Source organism: Phycodurus eques, chromosome 13 (genome assembly GCF_024500275.1).
Source record: "Phycodurus eques isolate BA_2022a chromosome 13, UOR_Pequ_1.1, whole genome shotgun sequence".
Classification (NCBI taxonomy): Eukaryota; Metazoa; Chordata; class Actinopteri; order Syngnathiformes; family Syngnathidae; genus Phycodurus; species Phycodurus eques.
In genome coordinates this window covers 12,916,316-12,935,708 of record NC_084537.1, presented here as the reverse complement: position 1 = coordinate 12,935,708, position 19,393 = coordinate 12,916,316, and the positions used below count along the sequence as shown (strand labels likewise).

Below are 19,393 nucleotides of genomic sequence, written 5' to 3'. Positions count from 1 at the left end.
TCTGTGAAAGTCAAGGTGACCTACAACTGGAGAGAATGATGGAAACCAGAGAATCAGTGCAAACTAAGTAGATTTCTCACGTTTGTATCTGTCACTTCTTATTTCTGTTAAAGGGTTTTATCATTATTCCTTTTTGTCACTTAGTCATCGTTCATCATGACCATGTTTGTATCCCGCTATCTCCACTGATCACTGTCGATAAACTCTCCTCCTCCTCCCTCACAATTTACTTTCACACCCATCCAAATTTGATCTAATTTATTCTCATATTTAATTGAATTTCCCCTCCCCTCCCTCTTTTGGTTCATTTCATTCAGACGACGTCTTTTTCATTGGGCACTATTTATATCAACTAGGTCCCATTGCCACCTGGGACAATGGTCTCCACTCAGATCCAGGTCACAGTTGAGTGGAACCAGTCTGCTTTGTTTGGATCGGTCCAGTCCAGTTCGGTCCATCTGCCACACAAGTTAGCTTCACAGAGACACGGGTGAAGCCGACTGCGCCAACATACAGGTGAGACACACATACGCACACGCAGACTACATTAGCAGGTACAGTCCTGCATCACTGCTCTCATTTACCACACACGCATGTTGATACGTAGCTGAATGCACTAACCTGCATTCATGCACACAAGTGTGTTTTCACACAAAGCGTTCCTCTGAAGGGATCGGTAGATGAAGAGAAGCGGCACCACCACCACGGCGATGCTGCAACCCAGGTAAAGGCAATTGTATTTTTATATGTCGCATGCAGTCTTGCAATGCTATGACGTGTTTATTAGATGACGCCTTTGGCAATGTACAACATTGTACATTTGGATGGGTGGGTGAGTGGGTAGGTACGTAGATAGATAGATAGATAGATAGATAGATAGATAGATAGATAGATAGATAGATAGATAGATAGATAGATAGATAGATAGATAGATAGATAGATAGATAAACAGATAGATAGATGGATAGATGGATAGATAGATAGATAGATAGATAGATAGATAGATAGATAGATAGATAGATAGATAGATAGATAGATAGATACAGACAGATAAATAGATAGAGACAGACAGGCAGGCCGATAGATAGATAGATAGATAGATAGATAGATAGATAGATAGATAGATAGATAGATAGATAGATAGATAGATAGATAGACAGACAGACAGATAGATAGATAGATGGATAGATGGATAGATGGATAGATAGATAGATAGATAGATAGATAGATAGATAGATAGATAGATAGATAGCTGCCCTGGCTTTGGTAGCCCCTCACCGGCAGTGTTTCACAGTTACTGGAGTCGTTTACACCGGATTAGCAGGGATTATCCATTTACAGTATTTAGAAGCATGAGTCGCCATCTGTCTGTCTTCGTCGTGGCGAGGGAGACGCCCGCACATAACTCCAAATCACTCACGGTAAGACGAAGAAATGTTTGATTTCAGAGTTTTGTAAAACTGAGTATTAGATTTTGAAAAGCCGCGCCCCTCATATGACAAGGGAAATGGTATATGGTGCTTTCACATACGGTCGTAAATTACATTGTTAACGTATTAAACTCCTGGGCAAGATTTTTGATACTGGGTTAAAATCAATTTTATTAAAGGCGAAAAATTAAACATAAAATACAAAGTGTTATTCAGTGTAGTTTGTACTAAATTAGGCGAAAGTTATATATGATTCGGATAATTTCCTACAGTTACTGAATGCAGCAAAGAAGCTAATTGAAACGACCAACCTGTGTGAGTTCGTCGACACAAACGAAGAAGGTCACAACAGCTCACCTTCTGCTGCTCAGTAAGTCCACCTCTCTTTGCTCGTTTTCACTTTTTGCCTAGTTACAAGTGACTATAATGTACATTTGACGTGCTTTTAGTAACCTGCTCGTTTGTGTTTGTTTTGCTTTAGAATTTGACCTCCTCGTGGAGAATTTCACCGTTTAGGATACGTCTTGAACACCAGCATATTCCCGACCTGAACGCTTAAAAAAAAAAAAAAAAAAACGCCACAATATCCACCTAACCAACACTTATCCTGCTGTTTTCATTATCTGTGAAAATAATTATTACATAATTATACTGCAGCCGCAGCTAGTACTTTTGTCTCCCTCTTTCCAGTGGGCTTCCATTCTCTCATGATGCGGACAGACCACAAAGGCCGAAGTGCCTCTCCTCACAGGATTTCATATGAGTCTGACTTCCATGCCATTAAATGCTCATTTGACAGCGGCACCGGCCTCAAGCACGGCTCCAAGAAAGCCTCTTCCCGGTGTTCTTCATTGCACCAGGCAAGCCTACCAAGCAGCCTCTCAGATCCCCTCGTGTCCCTCCCGAGCATTGGCCAAGGGAGAACCCACAGCACCAGAGGGACTAAAATTAGGGACAACATCTTCCTCCAAATGGACAGCCATCAGTTGAGACAAAACTGTGGCTCAGTGCAATGTAGTGGTAGTGCAGCGGCCCTCCTTCCTCTTCACAATCCCAACCTGCAGCTCCAAATGTCACCGTTTTCCGCTGCCAGACATTTGGTCACGGGCTCCGTTCAAAGCACCGTCGCCAGCATTTCAACGCCTGAAACCTTCTTACAAGATAAACCAGACAGATCAGAGGAGATAAAGGATATAGACAGGGCTGCTTTAGCGCAAAAGTTCTCTGTGACCAGGAAGTTGTTTGAGACTAAAGTGACAGGGGCTGCCAGTCGAAGGCAGGTGTCAAAATGTCCTCTGAGCAAAGACGAAAAGGACTGCTTCGATGACTACAAATGCACAAAAGAACCGCTCATAAATATGTCCTTTCCAAAGACCTCTTTAACAACAAACCTTAATTCTCTTATGTCAGATGTCCTCAGTGGGGAATCAACTAAATCTCTCTCTAGCGCAGAGGAGCATGGGCACTCCCCAGCAGGCGAATGGAAGGAAGAAAAGGAGCCCGAAAGAGCCACTCTTGACTCTAGCATGACCGCTGAGGAGCCACTCAGGGCACAGCTCGTCCATGTGAAATCATCAGAGAGTGATGAAAGCGAGGGGAAGGATAAAGAATGGGTTGTATGTAAGGGAGAGGATTTTATGGGCGACACTGTGCATGTTGAAGACCTGGTGGATGATGTTTTTGAAGATCCCAGTGTGGAAACGCTACATCCTTACTTGGTGGAACTAAACGCAAGAGGCTGTAGATCCATAACAGACAAGTATGAGCAGGTGAATGAACAATTCTGGGAGGAGCCAAGCCAACTTACTGACGAGCCGAGAGAGAAGCACTACGACATGGGTGAAGTTTTGCCAGAAAATTCAGAAAAAGAGGATGTTAACAAGACTTGCAGACAAATTGCAGTGGAAAAGGAAGCTGGTGTGACACCTGAGATGGAGGAATGTGCCAATACAGAGCCACAGGAAGAGGAGAGGAGAGAAGAAAGGAGCGAGGGAATAGTTGACATAAACGGAAGCAAAGAGGCACTTCATTGCAGGATTGTGAACAAATGTTTAAAGGAGGAGTCCTGTGTGGAGCATACAACATCTCAAGGACAAGTTCTGGAAAACTCTCTGCACACGGGAAACCGGTGTTCATTGGAATATGAAGAAATTCCCGGCATTCCTAAACTGTCTGACGAGGATGATGATGATGATGCTGCAGAAGACCTAAAGAGAACGGTCCGTTTCTCCTCGGCACCAATCAAGGTGAGCAAATCTTCAAATAGACATTTGCAGTGTTGATGTGAGCTTGTGTTGACAGAAAAATGTGAGCCCACGGCCATGTTTGCAGTGTGCCAGGGTGGAGAAAAGACAAGATCCCACATGCTCTGCCAGGATTGTATTAAAATAAGCCACTAACTCTTTTGGTTTGACTACTTTTGGTTACACTATTAAATTGGCTCGAGATTTGACATTTTATTTTTGATTTTATTTATACAGCAGTTTTTAAAACCGCTTAGTGCTAACCATAAACAAGAGATGAATATACATCAAATGTAAGCCAGTTCAACATAAAGTAATTTATAAACAATAAAATAGTGACAAAGTATAAACTTTTTTTTTTTTTTTTTTTTTAATAAAAGGGGCAAAGTGAAGGGCTCAAGTTTCATACTGTGATGAACACCAAGGAGTAAAATTTAGTTTTAAGGCAGTTTTTAAAAATTGACAGCAAAGGGGCTTGACTAATGTGCACCGGTTGGTCATGCCATAGTTTGGGACCAGTGACAGAAAAAGCACTATCCCATCTGAGCCTCCGTTTAGACTTCGGATGGAGCAGCTCAGACAGGTAAGGCGGGGTGAGACCATTTTGAGATTTAAAAACAAATAGCAGGATCTTAAAATGAACTCTTAAAGGCACCCAGTGGAGGGAGCCCAGAATAGGAGTTAACAATATTTGGTCCCTCCGACGTGTTCCAGTTAAGAAGCGAGCGGCGGCATTTTGAATCAACTGGAGATGTTTGTTTGTTTGTTTTTGTTTTTCTTAGCCCTGCAACTGTGCATTTTTTTTCTGTTCACCGACTCTAAACGTTTCCCAACATGAACAATTGTCTTGTGTAACAGGTTGCAGACCTTTCTCTTTACAGCTCGACAGAATTTAGTAGCAGAATATTAAACTAGTTTCAATAAGTTGTGCTGTTCCATCATCACTGTCGATGTTGTGTGCTTATCGTTGTCCTCCAGGTGTATAGCACCTACTGTAACTCAGAGTACGACAGATGCAATGAAGATATTGACCCAGTGTCTGCCTCGGCCGAGTATGAACTGGAGAAGAGAGTGGACAGGATGGAAGTTTTTGAAGTGGAGATTGAAAAGGGTTAGTCTTTTTTTGCCAGTTGTAAACTTCTGCATTACAAACCCTTTACACTCTTGGTGTTACAGGAGATGATGGGCTGGGCATCAGTATCATCGGAATGGGGGTAGGAGCGGACCAGGGCCTGGAGAAACTAGGAATCTTTGTCAAGACAGTCACTGAAGGTGGAGCAACACATCAGGATGGAAGGTACGTTCGAACAAGTCTGGCTTTTTCCTTAAAAAGAATTATATAGAACGTTGGCTATATTTACATGGTTGAAATGTAATGTTCTGCATGTTATTTGTAAGAGACTTCAGACGGTGCATCTGTGGTATGATAACTGTTACATCAGATGCAGTAGTGCATCTGCGGAAAATTTACTTGAAAAAATACAATATAACAAGGTAGAGTGGTTAGGGTATTAGGAAATACTAAATGTGTTGTTCCACTTTCATAATGGTTTATACAGTAGTTCATATTAACTATTATGCACTAAGTATAATTAAGTGGCTCTTGAAACTGCTGATTTGTGGCTGGAACCTTTTTTTAAAAAAAAAAAATAGCCTGCAAATTTAAATGCAGACGATGACAAAAAAAGTCTTTTTTTGGTTTTACTTTAGGATTCGGGTGAATGACCAGATAGTGGAGGTGGATGGCTTGAGTTTGGTTGGAGTCTCTCAGCTGTTTGCAGCAACAGTGCTCAAGAATACATCAGGCCTGGTCAAGTAAGTCGCTCACATTGCAGCATTTTACGGTGTGATCGATCTATTCAAGCAGTATTTATGTACAAAGAATCGATGCCAGTATGTCATGTGTGATGCGGTGGTCACTGCTTTGATTTTCCTCTCCTCCGCCTCAAGGTTTCTGATTGGCCGAGACAAGGAGGGGGTGGAGAGTGAGGTGGCACGCTTAGTCAACGAAAGCCTGGAAATGGAGAAAGCGTCTCAAAAGGTTCATTGTGTAAAATATTCTGTGAATCCAGAAGAAAATGTGATGAGGGGGGGAGGGTAGTAATTTAATTTTCGTTTCTTATCTGGTACTAAACAGAGTCCAAGGACAAGTGGGGAATTAGAAACTGATGTTAGCATGTCAGAGGCTATGTCAGTACCCGAGGATGAAGATGAAGAGGACGAAATGTCTGTACTTTCTTGTCTGGATAACGACCAACTGTACCTCAAATACCAGAAGGTACTTTCTAGGCAGTGTAAAACAAAGTTGGATGAGAGAACCTGAGAGCCTTGTAACTGTAAAGGGGAGATGTCTCCTGATATTTTCCTCCCCTTGGTAATTTTTGTAAATGCAGGCGTTAATTGCAAATGTTTTTGTTGTTGTTGTTGTCGTCATCTTGATAGCTTCAATCCAAACTGCAAAGAAGAACAGCCCAGCTTCAAAGTGCTAGAGAGAAGGTAGGCCACTCAGTCTGCTCTCACTCACATGAACACAATACTCATGTCAGCACACTACCTTTCACATCCACATTTGGAACAGTCTGACCCATTTTAACTGGCAATGTGATGGAGCAACATGCAATTATCAGGACACAGGCCACCTCTCCATGTCTGGTCCTTGCTGTGACAAAAATGGGAACGCGACTGGCTTTCAGTCTCTTTCCTCTATCCAACTGTTTGACATCAATGAGTCTTTTATTTGTTGTTTTCAAAGTCTTGAAGTATGAAATTCAGCCAGTTTGCTAAAAATAGCTGTCTTTGGGCGTTTGACTGATGAGAAGATAAGCATATCCCTTTGTGTATTGGACACACCATATGCTGCACGCATTACTAAACCAATGTTGTTCTCCATGCAGTTGAAGGCATATGAGGAGGAGCGGGCGAGCTGGGAGAGCCAGAAGGCACAGCTGGAACAAAAAGTGGAGGATGGAGAAGAGAAAGCTGACAAGCTGGAGAAGTGTGATACTATTTTCTCCTATGTTTTACTTTGCATTTAGGCTGGATTTACACCGCAGTTAGCCCAATTATTACCCTATTGACAGTTGCCAATTGATGACAGTTGTTGATGCAGTGACAAAACAGAAGTAAACATCTCTCCGTCCATCCATTTTCTGTACCGCTTATCGTTATTTGGGTCGTGTGTGATCTGGAGCCTATCCCAGCTGAATATCTGTGAGAGGTGGGGTCCACTCTGGCCTGCTCGCAAGCCAACACACGTAGACAAATACCCATTCGCAATAATACATAACGCAACTATTAAAAGTTGTATACCGTTAGTTGGGCTGGGATGACTTTTCCTCTCATTGTCTCACTTTACTGGACTGTAGTTGATCTGGGGTCGGCATGGAAAAGATGGGTCTGTTGTTTTCTGCATTACAAGCCATTGTCGTGTGCAGATTCTGAAGTTATACATATTGTTGCTTCAGCACTCTCTCTGTGTTTATCAGGTATTGGCAAGAGGCCCAGACACTGTGCAGGGTGGTGAGCCAACGACTGGCTGATGCCCAGAGCCAATCAGACAGCCTGGAAATCAAGTATGGCAAGGCCAAGAGACTGGTCAGAGAGTACCAGAGCAGGTAATTGTTTAATTCCTCTCAATTAGCCACTTAGGTCTGGATTGCGCATTAATAAGCTGTCTCTTAACCTTCGGGACTGAACTTTTAAACAAACACAGTTTTTTCAGAGAGGAGGACGCAGACAGCAGGGAAGCAGAATTGCGTCAAGAAATGGAAGAGAGAGACAAGAAGCACAGGGAGACCATTGAAAGGCTTCAACTTCAGGTCAGGACAGCTTCTGTATACACGTTGGACGAATATTAAACATTGTTATCGTATCTGCTTACTCACAGCTGGAGAGAAAAGAACCAGCAACAACAGGGAAGTCTGTCTCTGTGGACCCACCAGTGCCAGGTAGTCAACATCTTTTAGGACGTCTGTTATACATTTACATGGGCCGGCCACTAAATATGAGCACTTGCACAATATAGTGACAGCCAATACAAGAGCTGTATCAAATACTCTTGTCTCAATACTGTACATAATGGTTGATGTAGATAACTCTCTCTTGGGCCTAAGACCTGGTACAGATGAAAGGATTTTTCCAATCTTTTTCAAAGCCCGCACGTGAAGATTTAAAAAAAAAAAAATAATAATAATAATCAGGCTTAGGTCATATTGTGTGTGGTGGTTTCTGATAATCTCAACACAAGAACACCACAAACAAAGATTCTATTCCACCACTGATCTAGAATCCAGTAGTCCAAGACACAAATCTCGCCTGATCAAATGACCTGCAAAAAGAAAAAGAAGCAACACCACTGGATATGTTGTGCTGTTGTTTCCCAAGAGTTGCCGAAGGGGCCCAAGGCAGGAGTATTGTAGAATGGAGACGTCGTCTTTAAAGACTTTCTTTGGAAAATACTTCGTCGTCTGCTGATCCCACTTATAAAAAAATACAACATCGGGAAGGACATGTTTGTTTTTATTCATGGCAGCTTCGTTGTCCTCAGTCTGGGCGCTTCTTTTATTGACTAAATTCCCTTCCACGTCACGATTCACGGAATCATGCCTCAGGAGTAGTCGTCTTTCCCCACACACTTGAAGAGTTTTGGTGGTAAACATTGAACACGTTTAATATTTAGGCTTGTCGAACCCGAGCCGTTTCAGAACCTAAAATCAGGGCAAATTCACTTTTAACACACCTCAGACCACAGGATATTCTTATTGGATAATAATCTTAAGCTGTAAGATAGTTTGGCGTTTGTCAGGAAGGGGCAAAATCAGGACAAAAACAGCATGATTATCTTTGTATCAGAATCATCTTTATTTGCCAAGTATGTCCAAAACACACAAGGAATTTGTCTCCGGTAGTTGGAGCCGCTCTAGTACAACAGACAGTCAATTTACAGAACACTTTGGGGACATAAAGACATTGACAAAAAACATGTATGTACCAGGCCTTGATAAACTCATACTGCATGCATGTGCAATAGTAAACGTATTACGTCCTTGTGATGTCTGTGTGTTTGCTTCACTCTGTCTCGCCGTCAGATCCAGAATGGTACATTGCCGTTCCTGACACAGAACGACTGGACTGCAGTGCACACACAGCTCGAAGTCAGCTGGCCCAGAATTTCAAACGTCATCCACCTTCACGAGACAAACTCAGGGAGAGCCTTAGAAAAGAGGTGTGAGTTTTAACAACAAGACACGTTGGTTGGCAGGCAGTAGTTAAATGTTATGTTGTGGTCATCCAAACAATCCTTCACTCTCTCGCTTAAGCAGGAAGAAGGTCAAAAGCCACAGGAGAGCCAATCACAGTCCGAAGGGGTTGTACAGAGGAGCAGCGAAGTTGAACTTTCCAATTCTTCCTCTTTCTCAGTCGAAAGCCCTGCCACAGCATCTGTCTTCACACCCCCACTCTACATCGCTGACAGCACCACCATCATCACCCTGCCAATCAAATCCTCCACATCCAGGAAATCCAAAAGAAAAATCCCTGACTTCAGGTGCATTGAACCACTTCTTGACTTCATTATCAGCACAGACATATGTCAGTGTCTCTGAATGTGATCCTGTGATTTAATGTTGTTGTCACGCAGTGGCCTTCGTAAGTCTCTAAGCAAGAGGAAGAGTGAAAAACTGCAGAGAAGGTCCATGAACAGCAGGTGGGATTGAGTCATTCAATGCAGATTTGCCACCCAGAGATGTTACACATTCTTCTTCTAATGCTGGGTTTCCCAACATTTTTTGAGCCAAGGCACATGCAGTACCTTGCATGAGGAAAATCTCACAGCACACCACCCAAAAAAATTCACAAAAAGTATATATGCTGAAATAATGAGGGTCATGTCTCAATTTCATGACAAATGCACTTACTCAGTGTGAAATCTGTATCTATTTAGTTGAAAACAAAGCTGATATACTTCCAGGAATGAAAGAATCGCTGAGATCTTAAATGAATATTTTTCAGACCAATTGAGTGCAGTTGGATTCTCCACCGTGTTTAGGAATCACTGCTCTAGTGCAGTGATTCTCAAATTGTGGCACAAGTACCACTAGTGGTACACACAACAATCACAAAATTGAAAATACAATCATGTTGTTGCTTTAACAAACATTTAAAAACAATTGCAACTACTGTGCTAAACAGACTGAACTCCATCTTCATAAATTGTGATGTTTACATCAATAAAAACAAGTTACAAGTAGTTAAAAATGTCTCCGCCGCAGACAAGCTCTGCTAGCAAGACGCCATGTTTTCCAGTGCATAAACTGTGAGAGTAATTTCCATCATGCTGAGCGTCATTGTAAATAGTTGTTAAAAATGCTGTGTTATGTTAGTTACTGTTAATTATCCCCTATAGTGTTAGACCTTGTGTGTTTACCCCTCCCTCTTCATCTTGTTGTTGTGTGTGTGTGTGTGTGTGTTAACTAATATTTAAATTTTGGACCACGAGTCGGTCTTTCATCGCGACCGCTGACATGCCTCGTTGTCATTACCCGGAGCAGGTATGTGGCTAGTGTAAGTGATACTTTGAACTGGAGCATTATTTCATTAAAGCCGCAGAAACAAATCTTTCCATCGGAGTGCGCCACTGCCATCATATTGAACACATTACATAAGAGTATGTAAATCTCAATGTTGTTAATATAAAATTATGATATGAATCGTTTCTTGCATACATATTAAATTATGTAAATGAAAATATTTTCATATGTGGATAATCATCAACCTTTAGGAATTGTTAGAAAGTCATGGTGCGCAAAGTACATATGTAGAAGACTTTACCTGATATTTGGTGTCGACTTCGGACGTGCAGATTATACACGAGAACGTATTGTACCTGATAAATTAGGGTACAATAAATATTTTTAGAAATAAAACCTCTGCCTCGTTTTTGAACATTCAGGCTCACTACGTTACTGTATTTTAATGTCGGTCATGATTGTGGTACTCTGAAAGCTAAGCATTTTTTGAGGTGGTATTTGCTGTGAAAAGTTTGCGAAACCGCTGCTGTATGCTGCCATACCAACTCTTTCATTCTGTCCAGGGCGTCTTGTGGTGACCTGGTGGACGAGCCGGCTGAAGTTTCTCCATCAGGCTCTGTGACCTCCATGCCCTCGTGCTTGCCCTTCACCTGGTTTGGAGAGCGAGGGAGGGAGAAAGAGGTGGAGGGGGAGAGGGCAAAAGGGAACAGGGAGAAGCTGCGGTCTGTATCCAGCAGCAGTTTGCCTTACATGACCACCTCTGGGAGAAGAGATCAGGTATGAAACTCCGCCAACATGCCAGCTTGCTTTTGCTTGCAGAGACACAGAGTGGGCAAAATACTGAATCCTTTTGTAATCCTCCTTAACAGCCTCCTACAGTTTTGCTCATGAGTTTACATTATTTGGCAGAATTAAGAAGATGTGTAGGCAACCACTTGTTTTATTTTTAATGAGATTCAACTTAAACTATAAAGCTTTTCAGAATAGCACAATTGTTAAACAAAACTGTTATAAAGAAAATAATGAGATGGCTAAGTCATATTTCTAAAAACTTTCCAACATTTCACAAATTCTGAATTCTTCAAATTCACGTCACTAACCCCAAGTTCTCGTCTGAGAACCAGAGTTAAAAAAAAAAAAAAAAAGGTTATGCACACCCCTGGTTATAGTCCGGGATCGTATGTGCGTGAGGCACATTCAGCTGGAAAGTCTTTAAAAGTTTGTGTTGGTTCCAGAGTGTTGGCTCTCGAATGGATAGCTTCAGCATGGGGGGTCACGGCTCTAATCACTCTCTCTCTGGACACTCACACACTTTGACCTTTTCTTCCACGGAGGTAAGCCTTTCCTTCCCTCCCTTTGCTTTCCCTACTTCCTGCCTTTTCTTACATAGCGCCTGCTTGATGCAGTTATTTTTCTCCAAAGACAACCGGCATCTTTAACTGCAGTTTCCTTTTTTCTTCACTATTAGACCTTGGACGACAACCCTATGACGACAACCCTATGCCGGGCTAACAACAACCAATGGCAAAGTCAACCTGTGTTGGAGTGGAGCAGCCATCAGGTGTGTCTGTGGTTGCTGGCCATGAACATGGAGCAATACATGAGCGACTTTTCAGCCAGAGGTGTAGACGGGGCACAGCTGCTCAACATGGACACCGACAAACTCAAGGTCAGACGTTTGGGGGAAAAAAAAAAAAAAGAATTGTTGCTTTTTTTTGTTGTTGTTGTTGTTGTTTTTTTTTAAAAGTACTGTACACTGAAATCTGGAACCGGCATTGCCTATGTGGAGTTTGCCTAACCCTCCCCACATGCCTGAGTGGGTTTTCTCCGTTTACTCCGGTTTCCTCCAATATCCCAAAACCATGCATGGCAGGTTCATCGAAGACTTTAAATTGCCCATAGGTGTGAATCTGAGTGCGAATGGTTGCTTATCTATATGTGCACTGCGATTGGCTGCCGACCAGTTCAGGGTGTATCCCGCCTTTCGCCCGAAGTCAGCTGAAATAGGCACCAGCACACCCGCGCCCCTCGTGAGGTTAAGCGGTTCAGAAAATGAATGGGTGCATGGATGAAATTTGAAAATGCAAATGCCACACCCGTTCAATTACATTTTGATTGTAAAGCGAGCTTCTTTTAAAGTTATTGTTGGGACCCAAAACTGATCTCTATCTCTATTTATTTTAGTTTTATTTATATAAAATGCTATACTCTCGTCAAAAAAGGCACACATTTTCTTAGAAAATTTATTTTCACTGGTAATTATTGTGTATAATAATGCATTTGTGAATCAGAATCATCTTTATTTGCCAAGTATGTCCAAAAACACACAAGAAGGTCCATTATAGTAAACGTGTCAAAAATAAGCATAAAAAGAAGTTAATTATTAAACTAACAAGATGAAACAATCAATGAAAATGTTGGTTTGATAAATGTATGCATGGAAGCCAGTGTTCGCCAGTAAAAATAAATAAAAGTAAAACAAAAATTTGGATGGTTCATATTATTACAAGCATCCATGTTTGTGCCTGTTGAAAAAAAAAAAAAAATAATCATGAGATACTAAGTCATAATTCCAAGATTTGGAATCACAACTACGATATAAGTTTTCAGTTGGCCATTGGATGACCTCTGGTGGAAACCCCTTCATAAAGCAAATTGCTCCTCAACATTGCCGTGTAACTTCTCATCACGTAGGCCATCCTCAAATCTTTCTTCCTTTATGGCATCAGGTCATGGGCGTGTGTCAAAGTGACCGAGCTTCTCTAAAGAAGAAGCTGAAGGAGATGAAGAAACGAGAGGAAAAAGAAGAGCGGGGAAGGGAAAAAAGGCACAAGGAGTCATCCAAGCGAAAAGAGAAGAATTTTGAGAGTAATGGTGTGGTGATAGAGAACACATCTGCAGTGGAGTCACGACATAGTGGAAGAATTGCCAGAACTGAGTCACTCCTCTAGGAGAACTTAGAAGAACTTTAAATTTCCACCAGCATGTTTGCATCAGCACACTCACAAAAGGATGACCTTGGTTACCATTTCCCTCAGAATTTTATTTATATTATGATGGGACAACAAATGTGTCAAATTTTCAGCACTTGTGTAATTATGTTTTTATACTTGATCTTTAAATTATGTATGATTTTAAATGTCATGTTTTAATAAATAATGCTTTCAATCCACATTTAACCTGTCTTTCAATTTGAAATTACATTACACACATGAATATGGCAACTTTAAAATGTATTCTTTGAATTGAATCTTTTTGCAAAATTCCACTTTGCTGTTTTACATGGCAGTCATTCCACAATGTACTAATTAAGGCAGCTGTATTGTTGGGAAAAATAGATGGAAAAGTAACACGTGTTAGCATTACATGACTCTTTGGTCTGTATAGTGCGTAACAGAAAGTACCCCTTGAGTGAATAAATACAAAAATGCAAAAAAAAAAAAAAAAATAATTATAAAATATGAATTCCCTGACACCCTCTTTTCCCACTCCATCCCACCCCACACTGGAAACACAAAATGTACAAAATAAGATTTAACCTGATCATCTAGTGTATGACACTGGAAGTGTTTGTACTTGCATTGAAAAGTAAAAATCAGCCCCTGAAGCAGAAACTTTGATCAAAGTATTTTGGACTGTGACCTGTTTAAAAACAAATGTACAAATGATATCTCGTCTTGGTATTTACAGTCACCCAGAATGTTATTCAGGGTTAAGAATAATGTTCGTTGTCGTGCCAGGTTGTCACCCAGGATTTCTTTTCCAGGTTTTGCCAATCCGCGTTTACGTCTCTGTCCTCCCGTTTAATCCGAACTGCGTTGTAACTGGGAACCTTGTCTTCGTGTTTGGCCCGCTTGAAGAAGCCACACTGCGGGAGGAAATATGAGATGTCAGTGTGAAGAAGAAAAGGATGAATGTGTTAAGTGGCTGTAAGTGCAACAGTGACCAAAAGGAAAGAGCAAACCAGAGAGATGGCGGAAGGCCTGAGACTCAAGATCAACAGCACATTAAACGTCAAATAGAAGTCATTGCTTGTGAAGCGGCACCTCTCCATGCATGTACAGCGGTCCCTTGACTTACAAGTTGGATTGCTTGTAACTCAAATCACTTGTATCTCAAATCAACTTTCTCCTTTGGAATGAATGGAAAAGCCCTTAATCCATTTCAGCCCCCCCCCCAAAAAAAAAAATAAAAACTGAAAATTTGCACTGTACATTGTACATATAAAAACACAGTAATAGCTTAATAAAATTGAACTTAAAAAACTGAACTGTTTTCTATTCTTTATCTTAGCTGATGGTCCTGGTCATTTATAGATGAAATTTTAAAAATTGTACTGCTTCACCAAGTTAACTACACGTTCACCACACTCATGTTTTTCAAAGATTTCAAGCGTTAATTCAACGGACATCATCCACTTCATCTTCACTCCATTTTATGGCGGTGCCTGTAAAGCTCACTCATAAGTAAAATATTTGTTCACAACTCAAAAAAAAAATTATTCAGAGAGGTGGCTCGTAACTCAAAAAAATCAATTTGGGGCACTAGTAAGTCAAGGTACCACTATATAAATTTTAGTCACAGTCACATGAGACCAAAAAAAATGTCAACTTTTGCAACAATAGCATTCATGTAATTGAGTGAGGAAAGCCCAAATCCAAGTACCAGAAAGCGACAGAGAAATAGGCACCACATTTTCACTCATTAATGGGAGGCCGGGTAAAATTATCCTCACTTTTCGTTTTTTTTTTGTTTTTTTGGGGGTTTTTTTACGCATTTGTTGTCAGCTTCTGTTTTTCTGATGGGTCCTGTTTGTTCTTTTTCCCAAAGACTCCACACTGAGGAGAGGCAAATTGTTAGATCATCTGCATAATTACCTTTATGGGAGACTATACATGGATGGATGTGCGTGTGTGTGTGTGTGTTTGTGTGTTCCTACCTTCCAGAGAAGGAAAACCAACAGAGCCAGTAAGAGCAGTGCGAGAAGAATAGACAAGAAAATGATCCACCATGGAACTCCTCCATATCGGGCCTCACTCCTCTCAGGGAAAGCAGTCAGTCTCATCTGGAAGAATAAAAAAAGGAAATGACACATGATTGATTGATATGAAGTTAATGTATGGCTTAAATGATGAATCAAAAAACGTCAATTGCAAAGCAAAATCTCTGCCTCAAAGCATCGCAGTGACAGTAGTGGCACTCAACAGTACGCACACTGGCTAACCTCACAACAGCCCACGATACACAGTCATTTGCTGACGCCCACGTCACTCACCAGGCCACGTCCGACATTTTAAAGCCACACACACTCAAAGTAACATATCGTTCACCAATGCAAAATCTGCTTTTATGCGATTATCCGATGAATCGATGGGATAATCGGTAGAATAATCGATTCTAAAAATATTCGCGAACTGCAGCCCTAGTTTATTCTTTTTTCTTGATTTACGTTGTGTCTGAGTGCGTGTGCGTGTGTGCGCCTACATGTACCTGTGTTTCAGCATTCTGCAGCACCATGTTCTTTCTTGTGCTTTCAACATGCAGAGCCGCCTTGACAATCACCTCCACATGATGCAGTTTGCTGTAATCCTGTGGGGAAAAACAACAATAACATAATCATGATGAAAGCTCAACAGGAAAAGAAATATAACAATGATTACGACTAGCGTTTAAAAGTTTGGGGGAACTTTTTTTTTAAATAAAAGCATTGTTTTTTTTTAATCACATTAAAATGTCGAGACTGTATTTCTAATTCATTTATTATCTTTATTTTAAAACAAAACAAACAAAGACTTCTCTCAAAAAGAGGGGCATTTCGAAGTGACCACAAACTTTTGAACGGTACTGTTACTCTTATATAAGTGAATGTAGCAGTGTTGTTGTGTTCCAGTTCCGTTACCGCCAACAATGTGCTGTTCCAGAGGCGAGAGTGAAGCGTGATGACTGCGTTACTGTCCAACCCTCGCAGCGGACACCTGATCCTCACACATTTAGCCCCGTCGTCACATGACTGTAACCAGAGAGCCACCATTAACCCCGCCACACACACCACCAATTTCCATTGCGCAAAAGTTGCACACAATGAGAATTTAACGATATACTGGCAAAAGACTCAGGTAACTTGTTGTTTCTCATATTCTTCATTACAACTCATTAAAGATTTTAACATTATATCAGAATTGATTTTTTTTTTTTTTTTTAAACATGTTGTAAAGGCTAACACCTGTATCAGTCCTGGATACTGTTTTCATGTGTCCAAATTACTTCTGTGAAAAAGATGATTAAAACAAAGCAAGTGGTACAGTATTTTTGTTTTTACCAGAATTTTAGATTGCCTCTTGTCCACCAAACGTGAAATAATTCCTTCATCACCTTCCTGGGTCTTTTGTGAAGCCCTTCTCATCCTGTTGTTGCTGACTTCCTTTAAAAAACACAAAAAGACAAGCAAGATTAGAGCAGTGTGTTCCAACTTTTATTGAGCCAAGGCACATATTTTTATTTTAGAAAAATCACATGGCAAACCTCCAAACAAAAACATCACAAAAAGCAGATACACAGGTTAATTATGTATCTTCTGCCATCTAGTGGAAACGTATTCAATTGTTGTACCTATCACTACACATCACTGGCACAGATAGATGAACAAAGATACATTATTTGCAGGCCAATTACGTGAACAGCAATAAAATGCAGGACATTTATTTGACAGCGACACATATGAATGGTATTCATATGGTGTTTTCATGTTACTACTTTCTGTAAGAATAATAAAAATGTATAACATTAGTCAAGTTTAATTATATATCCCTAATCACAAAAAAAGTCAGTAATATAGGATTGTAATCCCCGCGAATCTGAGCCCTACAATAATAAATCCACGAAACCCCCCCCCAAAAATGTTGAGAATTCCTTGGATTAACAGTTTAAACTGTAAATATACCACAAACTAGATCCCAAAACACTTTATAATCTAATTTCATATTCATTTTACATTATCCTTGAAAATAAAATACATGAAAAGAAATGCACAATTTCCACTAACAACCCAGGCTAAAGGTAGCTCCTCTCCGACATACAAAGTTTGTCTCTCAGTCTTCAACATATTTCCTTGTGTCCTCTCTTCTAGTGGTGGCTTGGGTGAAAAATAATGGGGGTTTTTTTGTTAACAAAAAGTAGTTACATACTCCAGCTGTACATCACACTTTCTCCCCCACTGACCTTTTTGAGAGGATTTATCTCCGATTTTGGCATACATTCAATATGGTCCACACCCGTGGCGGTGATCTTCATCAAGTAGAGCAGCCACTTGTTCTGCTCCGTGGTCTTGGGCCAGTCAATACGCAGGGTGGTCGTGCCAAAGTCAGTCAAGCGCCTTCCAATGTTGATAATCTAAAAAAATGTATTCAATCATTACGTGAACCACTGCAGAAGAAGTCACAGTGAAGGATGACAAACTCTTTTCTATACTCACTCTGATCTGATGTGTGAGGGGAATTCCGATGTCACCTTCAGTCTTCATTGCATTCTGATCTTTGATTTTTCCTGAAAATTGCACCTGTGAGGGCTGAGCTTGCCTGGGGAAACGGAAATACACTCACATATTTTTATTTCAATTCTGTCCAGGTATGTTATGTATGTACAGATGTGAATGTGAAAGACAATTTGTTACCCTGATATAGACAGCTGCAACATGATGGCCACGTTTGCCTTTGCTTTAACGGCGGCTAGCGTCGGCTGCTCGCTGGTTCTGCAGAGGATGGAAATGTAACATGGTTACACACTGATTCCTCTTCTTCTTATAATGATATATACAGTCATTCTTATACAACCACAATTCCAATGAAATTGGGATGTTGTGTTAAACATAAATAAAAACAGAATACAATGATTTGCAAATCATGTTCGAGCTATTTAATTGGGAACAGGTGGGTGCCATGATTGGGTATAAAAGGAGCTTCCCTGAATTGCTCAGTCATTCACAAGCAAAGATGGGGCGAGGTTCACCTCTTTGTGAACAAGTGCGTGACAAAATGGTCGAACAGTTTAAGAACAATGTTCCTCAACGTACAATTGCAAGGAATTTAGCGATTTCATCATCTACAGTCCATAATATCATCCAAAGGTTCAGAGAATTTGGAGAAATCACTGCATGTAAGCGGCAAGGCCGAAAACCAACATTGAATGCCCGTGACCTTGGATCACTCAGGCGGCACTGTATCAAAAATCATCAATGTGTAAAGCGTTTTATCACCACATGGGCTCAGAAACACTTCAGAAAACCAATGTCAGTAAATACAGTTAGGCGCTACATCCGTAAGTGCAACTTGAAACTCTACTATGCAAAGCAAAAGCCATTTATCAACAACACCCAGAAACGCCGCCGGCTTCTCTGGTCCCGAGCTCATTTAAGATGGACTGATGCAAAGTGGAAAAGTGTTCTGTGGTCCGACGAGTCCACATTTCAAATTGTTTTTGGAAATTGTGGACGTTGTGTCCTCCGGGCCAAAGTAGAAAATAACCATCCGGTTCAAAAGAAAAGTTCAAAAGCCAGCATCTGTGATGGTATGGGGCTGTGTTAGTGCCAATGGCATGGGTAACTTACACATCTGTGAAGGCACCATTAATGCTGAAAGGTACACACAGGTTTTGGAGTAACATATGCTGCCATCCAAGCAACGTCTTTTTCATGGACGCCTCTGCTTATTTCAGCAAGACAATGCCAAACCACATTCTGCACGTGTTACAACATCATAGCGTTGTAGTAAAATAGTGCTGGTACTAGACTGGCTGCCTGCAGTCCAGACCTGTCTCCTATTGAAAATGTGTGGCGCATTATGAAGCGTAAAATACGACAACGGAGACCCCGGACTGTTGAACAGCTGAAGCTGCACATCGAGCAAGAATGGGAAAGAATTCTACCTACAAAGCTTCAACAATTAGTATCCTCAGTTCCCAAACGTTTATTGAATGTTGTTAAAAGAAAAGGTGATGGAACACAGTGCTAAACATGACCCTGTCCCAGCTTTTTTGGAAGGTGTTGCAGCCATAAAATTCAAAGTTAATGATTATTTGCTAAAAACAATAAAGTTTACCAGTTTGAAGATTAAATATCTTGTCTTTGTAGTTTATTCAAACAAATATAGGTTGAACATGATTTGCAAATCATTGTGTTCTGTTTTTATTTAGGTTTAAC

At 40.8% G+C, this 19,393-nt stretch overlaps 2 protein-coding genes across 5 annotated transcripts in view; one reads left to right on the top strand and one right to left on the bottom strand.

The window, feature by feature from the left end:
• The first annotated feature begins 439 nt into the window (after positions 1–439).
• LOC133411273 (neurabin-1-like) lies at positions 440–14,163 on the top strand. 3 transcript variants are annotated; one of them, XM_061693416.1, is made up of 21 exons: positions 440–516; positions 671–1,421; positions 1,703–1,800; positions 2,121–3,676; positions 4,652–4,784; positions 4,850–4,970; positions 5,384–5,488; positions 5,624–5,714; positions 5,811–5,951; positions 6,116–6,169; positions 6,568–6,668; positions 7,159–7,287; positions 7,395–7,491; positions 7,560–7,620; positions 8,761–8,897; positions 8,992–9,218; positions 9,312–9,377; positions 10,764–10,977; positions 11,436–11,534; positions 11,669–11,869; positions 12,930–14,163. In XM_061693416.1, coding segments are annotated over exons 3-21 (3,756 nt in total). In that variant the 5' UTR covers positions 440–516; positions 671–1,421; positions 1,703–1,799; the 3' UTR covers positions 13,152–14,163. The 3 variants fall into 3 exon arrangements, with proteins under 3 accessions (XP_061549400.1, XP_061549401.1, XP_061549399.1); XM_061693417.1 differs by having other exon boundaries at positions 441–516; positions 8,995–9,218; XM_061693415.1 differs by having other exon boundaries at positions 441–516; positions 7,386–7,491.
• Positions 13,223–19,393, bottom strand: part of itga6b (integrin, alpha 6b) — a 22,194-nt gene continuing 16,023 nt past the window's right edge. The window contains exons 18-25 of one of the 2 annotated variants that reach the window (XM_061693418.1): positions 17,870–17,947; positions 17,672–17,774; positions 17,419–17,589; positions 16,520–16,621; positions 16,100–16,210; positions 15,691–15,789; positions 15,140–15,265; positions 13,223–14,068 (exon numbers count right to left, since the gene is read on the bottom strand). In XM_061693418.1, the coding sequence (XP_061549402.1) occupies positions 13,913–14,068; positions 15,140–15,265; positions 15,691–15,789; positions 16,100–16,210; positions 16,520–16,621; positions 17,419–17,589; positions 17,672–17,774; positions 17,870–17,947 (946 nt within the window). In that variant the 3' untranslated portion in view covers positions 13,223–13,912. Of the gene's footprint in view, positions 14,069–14,935; positions 15,039–15,139; positions 15,266–15,690; positions 15,790–16,099; positions 16,211–16,519; positions 16,622–17,418; positions 17,590–17,671; positions 17,775–17,869; positions 17,948–19,393 lie in introns of those variants that run through there. The other variant, XM_061693419.1, reaches the window with a different exon arrangement.

Coding starts and splice junctions, on each gene's coding strand:
- LOC133411273 (XM_061693415.1), top strand. Junction 9,219..9,311: donor AGAAAAATCCCTGACTTCAG/GTGCATTGAACC, acceptor GTTGTCACGCAG/TGGCCTTCGTAAGTCTCTAA. Junction 9,378..10,763: donor AGAAGGTCCATGAACAGCAG/GTGGGATTGAGT, acceptor CATTCTGTCCAG/GGCGTCTTGTGGTGACCTGG.